Here is an 8,590-nt window from a genome sequence, read left to right on the forward strand (position 1 = left end):
AAACACTTCCCCTGGATCTGGCACCTGAATTCAAACTTCTAGCCTCCTAGACTGTGAGAGAATAAGTTTCTACTTGTTAAAGCCATCCACTTGTGGCATTTCTGTTATAGCTCCCCGTTCCCTGTTGCAGCACTAGATAACTAAGACACTGCGGAACCTAAAAGAAAAATACAGACACCCAAGCACTGACGTGTCAGGATCCTTATCATGCTGCTGGCTTATATTTCAAAACTATCCTGGTGGTTAGGAACTCTAGAGTGTATACAACCAAAAGGTTGCTGGTTCAAATCCACCCAGTGGCAACACGAAAGAAAAGCCTGCCGACCTACTTCCTTAAGATTACAGCCATTGAAAACCCTATGGAGTAATTCTACTCTGACACACATAGGGTCACCATGAGTCAGAATCAACTCCATGGCAACAGGCTTGGTTTGATTCTGGTTTTTGGAATAAAAAAGTGTGTTACCTAACATTGGCTTCAAATTTATGTTACGATTATTAAATGAAACCAGTTGCCATTGAGTTGATTTCGACTCATGGCAACCCCACACGTGCAAAGTAGAACTGTGCTCCATAGGATTTCTATGGCCGTGAACTTTCAGAAGCAGATCACTAGGACTTTCTTCTGCTGGTTATTAATACTATCATTTATTTAACAAAATTATAATGAACCACCATTTGCAGAACACTTTTACAGGCACAAAGCCCCTTTACATACGCTGTCCTGTTTGAGCCTTGCTATAATTATTCTGCAAGGCAGGACCTGAGAGAGTCTTCCCCATCCTCCATCTGCACAGCCTGCCTCATGCTTGGGCCAGCTGTGTCCACCCCTCCCTCCCCACCCAGTCCCCACTGTTCTGCAGGGTCCCCCTCCTCTCCTTTGTAGTGGGCATTCCCACTTGGGCCATGTGGCTGGGTCTGCTGGGCCCCCTGCCTGGGCTGTCTGGGTGGATTCAGAGAATGGACAGGATGCTCAGAGAGGATCAGCACATGGAGCCAGGTGTCCTACAACAAGGAAACGTGGGAGATTCTGGCAAATATCCCACTAATGCGGGTAGGATGATTCCTGCCCTGCTTTAACTTCCATCCTACAAGTCACCGTGACACAGCAGACACAGGGCTTGGATCTGGACTATACGTGCAATGCCTCAGTTTTCTTGAAAGAAGTGAATGACTGAAGGGTGAGCCTTCTACCACCCCATGGAGAATGGCAGAGCAAACTCAGCCCCCTCAGGCCACAGAACAGGCACCAAGGCTGTGGGCTTTGCTGGCAGGCTTTGTTGCTCCCTTAAACTGGGGTCTTGAATGTATTCTTAGGGGTATTGGGTTCTACCTGAATTTTAAAATTTTGTGTTTCCAGCTTGATGATAATCTCAAATATATTTCTTTTATCAGATATAAGAGCAAAACTTTTCTGTTATAACTCATAATTAGAAGACATTTTCATAGAATAAACTCTAGTTAATTAAGATACTGGAGCCCTGGTGGTGGAGTGGTTAAGAGTTATGGCTGCCAACCAAAAGGTCGGCAGTTCAAATCCACCAGCAGCTCCTTGGAAACCCTATGGGACAGTTCTACTCAATGGCAACGGGTTTGGTTTGGGAATTAAGGTAGTGTTTCTCAATCTTGGGTATGTGGCCCCTTGGGGCTCTACAAATTATAAATGCATTTTCATGGGTCCACATGAATTAATTTCCTCTTTAGAAGGGGTCCTTGCTTTGCTCTGGAATCCACAGGCATTGCGAACGGTTAAGTGCTTGGCTGGCTGCTAACAAAAACTCTGGCAGTTCAAAGCCACCCAGAAGCATCTTGGAAGAAAGGCCTGGCAATCTACTCCTAAAAAATCATCCATTAAAAACCCTGTGGAACACTTTGGTGAGTGGCACCCGGGGTCTTAAACGCAAGCAAGTGGCCATCAAAGATGCATCAATTGGTCTCAACCCACCTGGAGCAAAGGAGAACAAAGAACACCAAAGACACAAGGTAAATATGAGCCCAAGAGACAGAAAGGGCCACATAAACCAAAGACTACGTCAGCCTGAGACCAGAAAAACTGGATGGTACCCAGCTACCACCGATGCCTTCCCTGACAGGGAACACAACAGAGAATGCCTGAGGGAGCAGAAGAACAGTGGGATGCAGACCTCAAATTCTGGTAAAAAGACCAGACTTAATGGTCTGACTGAGACTAAAGGGACCTTCTGTTAGCCCAAGACTGGAACCATTCCCAGAGCCAACTCTTCAGACAGGGATTGGACTGGACTATGAGAGAGAAAATGATACTGGTGAGGAGCGAGCTTCTTGGCTCAAGTAGACACAGGAGACTATGTGGGCAGCTCCTGTCTGGAGGGGAGAAGAGAAGGCAGAGGGGGACAGGAGCTGGCTGAATGGACACGGGATACAGGGTGGAGAGGAGGAGTGTGCTGTTTCATTAGCCGGAGTGGAGAGCAGCTAGGAGTACAGAGCAAGGTGTGTATACGTTTTTGTCTGAGAGACTGACTTGATTTGTAAACTTTCACTTAAAGCACACAGACACACACACACACACAGACAGACACACACACACATACCGCTGTGGAGCACATTTCTACACTGATACATATGGGGTCGCTGTGAGTTGGAGTTGACTTGACAGCAACTGGTTACTTTACACCAGCTTGAGACACACAGCCTGAAATTCCCCGTCCTCTGAGGTGCTCCCATTCTCTCTCCCCTGTTCCACAGCCATGCCAAGGAGAAGCCGGCCACGCACATGGTCTGGGAACCAGGCGCACAGCAGGCCGTGAAGGAAGAGATTCGTACATGAAGCATTCTCCATTGTCTCCCCTTTGGCTCCCAGTTAAAACCAGCATCCCCTTACCTGAACCAGAAACCACCAAAGCAACCTAATCTACCATGTGTACCCATTTCTGTGGTTCACCCTATGGCTCCTCCAAAGCCTTTGAGCAGAGAGTACCAGCTCAAAACCGTTTTCCTCTTCTCTGGCTCAGGGGCCCCAACCCTGAACGTGGGAAAGGTGGTGGGGTGACAGAAGAACTCCCCAGAGACTATTTCATGGTGGAGAGCAGGAGGTTTCCCCACCAGGCTTTCTTTCTCCTTGGTCTCTGATATTCCTATCTTTGAACATTGTGAGTATATGTGTGTCCATGCGTGTGCATGCCTGTGTACATGTGCATTTTAATCAGAGCCCACCTCTTAACACTGGACTTCTCCAAAGGACTCCCCATGAATTCATCTCCCACGTCTACTCTGGAAAAGCCACAGACCGCAGTGGGCCCAGATCCCCTGATAGGAGATACAGGGCAGTGGCAGATGGGGTGGTTCAGAAAGCCTCTGGACGTCTGGGGTCTTAAATGCTAACGAGCGGCCATCTAAGATGCATCAATTGGTCTCAACCCACCTGGATCAAAGGAAAATGAAGAACACCAAGGTCGCACGATGACTATGAGCCCAAGAGACAGAAAGGGCCACATGAACCAGAGACTTACATCATCCTGAGACCAGAAGAACTAGTTGGTGCCCGGCCACAACCGATGACTGCCCTGACAGGGAGCACAACAGAGAACCCCTGAGGGAGCAGGAGATCAGTGGGATGCAGACCCCAAATTCTCATAAAAAGACCAGACTTAATGGTCTGACTGAGACTAGAGGAATCCCAGCGGTCATGGTCCCCAAACCTTCTCTTGGCCCAGGACAGGAACCATTCCCGAAGACAACTCATCAGACATGAAAGGGACTGGACAGTGGGTAGGAGAGAGATGCTGATGAAGAGTAAGCTACTTGTATGGGGTGGACACTTGAGACTGTGTTGGCATCTCCTGTCTGGAGGGGAGATGGGAGGGTAGAGAGAGGTAGAAGCTGGCAAAATTGTCACGAAAGGAGAGACTGGAAGGGCTGACTCATTAGGGGGAGAGTAAGTGGGAGTAAGGAGTAAGGTGTGTATAAGCTTATATGTGACAGACTGACTTGATTTGTAAACTTTCACTTAAAGCTCAATAAAAATTATTAAAAAAAAAAAAAAAAGCCTCTGGAGGAAGTATGTCAGGTCTCCTCCCATGAGGATGCTAAGACACTGTCACTGCCTCTGACACTCCTTTTATTTATTTTTTTATTATTGTACTTTAGATGAAGATTTACATAACAAACTAGCTTCTCATTAAAAAATTAGTATGTATACTGTTTTGTGACATTGGTTACCAACCCCATGACATGTTAATACTCTCCCTTCTTGACCTGAGGTTTCCTATTACCAGCTTTCCTATCCCCTCCCACCTTCTAGTCCTTGCCCCTGGGCTGGGCTGGTGTGCCCCATTTAGTCTTGTATTGCTTTATGGGCCTGTCTAAACTTTGACTGAAGGGTGAACCTCAGGAGTGACTTCATTAATGAGCTAAAAGGGTGTCCAAGGGCCATACTCCCGGGGTTTCTCCAGTCTCTGTCAGACTAGGAAGTCTGTTCTTTTTTGTGTGTGTGTGTGAGTTAGAATTTTTTTCTACATTTTTCTCTAGCTCTGTCTAGGGCCCTGTACTGTGATCCCTGTCAGAGCAGTCAGTGGTGATAGCCGGGCACCATTTAGTTGTGCTGGACTCAGTCTGGTGGAGGCAGTGGTAGTTGTGGTCCATTAGTCCTTTGGACTAATCTTTCCCTTGTGTCCTTGGTTTTCTTCATTCTCCCTTGCTTCCGATGGGTTAAGACCAGTGGAGTGTCTTAGATGGCTGCTCACAGGCTTTTAAGATGCCAGATGCTACTCGCCAAAGTAGAATGTAGAACACTGTCTTTATAAACTACGTTATGAGCTAGGTGTTCCCTGAGGCCGTGGTCCCCACAACCCTCAGCAATTTGGTCCCTCAGGAAGTTTGGATGTGTCTATGGAGCTTCCATGACCTTGCCTTGGTCGAGTTGTGCTGGCTTCCCCAGTACTGTGTACTGTCTTACCCTTCACCAAAGTTACCACTTATCTATTGTCTATTTAGTGTTTTTTCATTCTCACCCCTCCCCTCCCTCATAACCATCAAAGATGGTTTCTCTTCGTGACACTCCTTTAAAAGTTTAGATGTAAGAGGAACTAATCTTGCCTTGCTCAAGAGAGTGGAACTATATAGTAGAAACCAACTGAATACCATTTATTATGCAGATTTGAGATATCTAGGGGTGAAATCATGTCCCCAGAAGCATCAGTAAAGTTTATAAAGGATAAAATGTCACTGTTGTGCTCGAAGGACTCTACTCCTTTTCAGTCCTCTTAAGACTGATCATTTTATTTCCACAAGAAGGCAAAAGACCAATTTTTAATTAGCCCAGTGCTGATTTCTGCAGTAGCAGAGGAGGGATGTGGGGGCTTTGTATAATGGGAGGAAGTGTCCCAGGGGTCTGCAAGCTGCAATGCAGGGTGACTGGATAATTCTGTCCCATTCCCTCAAGCTCAGGTGAGGAGAGGGGAAGGAGGTAATAGAATAAGGAATCCAGTTGACTGAGCACAATGCCTTGTACCAAGCAGTTGTGCTTGTTATTGGTTCTTAGGGGCAACAGCCACGTGGCCTTTAGGAATTTGGAAATGAAGGAAATAACTCTGAGACTTAAACTGTGAAATCAACACAGAATGGTTCAGAAAGGAGGTCTGTCTTGAAGTCACCAGATAGAGACAGAGGGCTTCAACCTGATTAAAGGTATCCCACAGCAGGGAGCTTGATCAGCAGTGGAAGCAGAGCAGAGGGGGCTTGAGAGGCTGAGCCCAGAAGGCATTACCCCCATTCTCCAGATAATTCCCCTGCCCTGCCGGGCCCTGTCTGGATCTACCAGCAGGATGGCTCCCCAGAACGCGTCCTCGCCCCGCAAGGAACTCACGGGTCCTGCTGACTTGATCCACTCTGCCTTCCCGGCTGTTGCCCCTGCTCCTGGGATCATTCAGCTCCTGCTGCTGCTTGTCTGGCCGCAGGCCCCAGCGGACTTTTTGCACGCCAGAAAGTTGTCCTTTCTGATCTCTTTTTCTTTGAGAGTAACTGGAGACTGGAAGCCCTGTGTTGATGGAATGGCAGTCTGTGGGACAGCACAAAAGGAGGGTGGGGTGGAGGCAGAATTACTGAAAACTGGCATTTCATGTCAAAATTCACCAATGACAAAGAGATGGTGCCCCAGAAGCAAACAGAAGACTTGGACATGGCCTGAACAGGGCCACTTCCCCAAGGCTTGAGTTGACAGAGTTCCATTTCTGAACCAACTCAGCAGTTGCTAGACGGGTACCCTTGGTGCTATAGTTAGAATTCTGTTAGAATGAGCACAGCACCCATCTCCTTATTCTTGTTTGTCTGGAGCATTGATGACCAGATATGGCCTATGACACATAGTCCAGAAGAGAGTCCCTCAGTGGGCCACTCTTTACCCCCAAATGCCAAGCCCTCTCTTTAGTTGTTATGGGAATGTAGAACGCATTTCCTTCGACTGCCGTTGTTACTAACGACTAAGAACTACTGGGACTGCTTATCACAATAAATTACTATGTGTTTCTCAAAGCTGGTTTACATGAACTAAAATTTTCAAGAACTAGAGGTAGCAAGGATTGTTAATCAGTATTATACTAACCCTGGGCAATGCACAAAGCCCCCAACAGGTCTGTGCACACAGAGGCAACTGGAATCCCCTCCGTTCTCAGGAAGGACATTCTGTTACAGGTTTATCACCAGTGTTGGCTTGAGTTGGCCATCATTTTCCATTGCTACTATTCTCTCTTTTTAATTATAAATTTCTGCTAATATAGCTTTAGGGTGGATGTCTTTTGTTTGTTGTGGATTGATTGGTTAATTCTACAACGCATAGTGATGACTGTTTGTACCAACAATGTCTTTGACGTATGATGTTCTGATGTTGAGGCTCTAAATTGAATCACCTGCATCCAGTAAAGCTACTTTCCTCTCTCGGACCTTTATAATTTTTCTTCCCTTTTCCTTCCTTCTTTCTTTCTTTTCTTCCCTCAATTTTTTTTTTTTTTTTGAGGGAAGTGAGAATGGGTGGGTAAGTGAATGGGAGGATCTTCTGCCCTGCTCAAATAGATTGCCGTAAAAATGTTTAAAAACCACTGATCTGGAGTACCTATGAATCTGGAACCTCTGGGTGACAATTTGCTCAGGAGCAGGCTGGTCAACAAACATTAGTTATTAAGACCATTTCTGAAGACTAAGAAGAGCAATTGACATTTGAAAGGCTGTGGTGGTCTGGGAAATTGAACTTTCTGTTTTTATGCCACAACCTACATTAACTTAAGTTTATTTGTTTTTTCCTGGAGGAAAGTGCTGCCTCTTGGTTCATACTCCTGAAATGCAGATGCTAGATGGCTGGACATTCATTGGCAGGAAATATCAGCTGAAAACCACACCAAGCAGAATCCTGGGGAAGTATGTCTAAGATTTGCTTAGATTTTTTAGAAATTTGTTGAGTGTCTACTCTTTGACTGGTGCATTGCTACCCCGAGCCTAAATTCTCCTTCTTCGTTTGTGGGACCTCGCCTCTCATTGCAAACATCTTGCAGAGTTTGGCTCAGGACACAGCAACTCCACACTGCATTCCTCTAAGAAGGTAGCCCCAGGCTGGGTCTACACACTCTGCAGCTCGGCAAGCATCCAGCTGGGCAGTGAGCTTAGTGTTTCCCACTGGGTGGGGCTGGGACTCCAGCTATGGCAGCAGCCCCTTCTGCTTGCATCTTCATAAGCCCTATGGCTGCTTCTCTGGAGAATATGGGATGCTTACGGTCTCTGAATCCTCGTTTGGGGTCCTGGTCAGCAATTCTGGAGCAACAGAAATGTTCCCACTGGACACCCTTTTGCACTGGTTTTAACTGTGCTGCCGTTTTTGGAATCTACTACAGTTTTTTTTTTTTTTTTCAGGGCTTGTAAAATGAGGTGAGTTTGTTCTGTGTGGGCGGAATCTATGCCCTTATCCATACAGGCACGGTGCTGGTTCCTGTCTCTGTCTCAACTATGCGGTCCTTGTAAGACAAGGTGAAGGCTCTTCCCACCAGATCTGGAGGACACACTGGTGACAACTCAGCAGGGGGACCTGATGTTTAGATTCCCCAGATCGAAGGGTGAAGGGTCGTTATAAGATTACTGGAGGGATTTTCAGTCCCTCCCAATCTGCATCAAAATGGCCTTACCTTCTGGATTCTGATATCTCCTCCTGTAGTTAGCGGGGTCCAGCTTTCCTATCCCAACCTTCTCCTCCTCTACCTTCATGACTATAAAGTAAAAAATGTACATAACCTTAAAATCTATAATTGGATTTCAAGGAGAAATTGTCAAACCCACAATTGCCATGGAGAGAGACCTTAATACAGATTTAAAAAAAAAAAATTAAGGCTAAAGAAGGTAAGAACAAATTGAAGATGCTCAAAATATATATGTATATGTGTATATATATTCTCCAACAAATAGAGAGCCCACCTTCTTTTCAAATACAAGTGGAACATTTACAAAGAGACCCCATACACTAGGTCACCCATCATGGATTGAATTGTGTCCCCCAAAATGTGTATCAATTTGGCTAAGCTATGATTTCTAGTATTGTGTGATTGTCCACCATTTTGTCATCTGATGTGATTTT

The 8,590-nt window shown here is 46.0% G+C and overlaps 1 protein-coding gene across 2 annotated transcripts in view; it reads right to left on the reverse strand.

Annotated features, from left to right (window-relative positions):
• SLC4A5 (solute carrier family 4 member 5) overlaps positions 1-8,223 on the reverse strand; it is a 91,559-nt gene extending 83,336 nt beyond the window's left edge. For both annotated transcript variants that reach the window (XM_064268750.1, XM_064268749.1), the window contains exons 1-2: positions 8,145-8,223; positions 5,843-6,034 (exon numbers count right to left, since the gene is read on the reverse strand). In XM_064268750.1, the coding sequence (XP_064124820.1) occupies positions 5,843-6,034; positions 8,145-8,223 (271 nt within the window). The remainder of the gene's footprint in view (positions 1-5,842; positions 6,035-8,144) is intronic.
• Positions 8,224-8,590: the final 367 nt, after the last annotated feature.

The sequence above is a fragment of the Loxodonta africana genome, chromosome 15, assembly GCF_030014295.1.
Source record: "Loxodonta africana isolate mLoxAfr1 chromosome 15, mLoxAfr1.hap2, whole genome shotgun sequence".
Classification (NCBI taxonomy): Eukaryota; Metazoa; Chordata; class Mammalia; order Proboscidea; family Elephantidae; genus Loxodonta; species Loxodonta africana.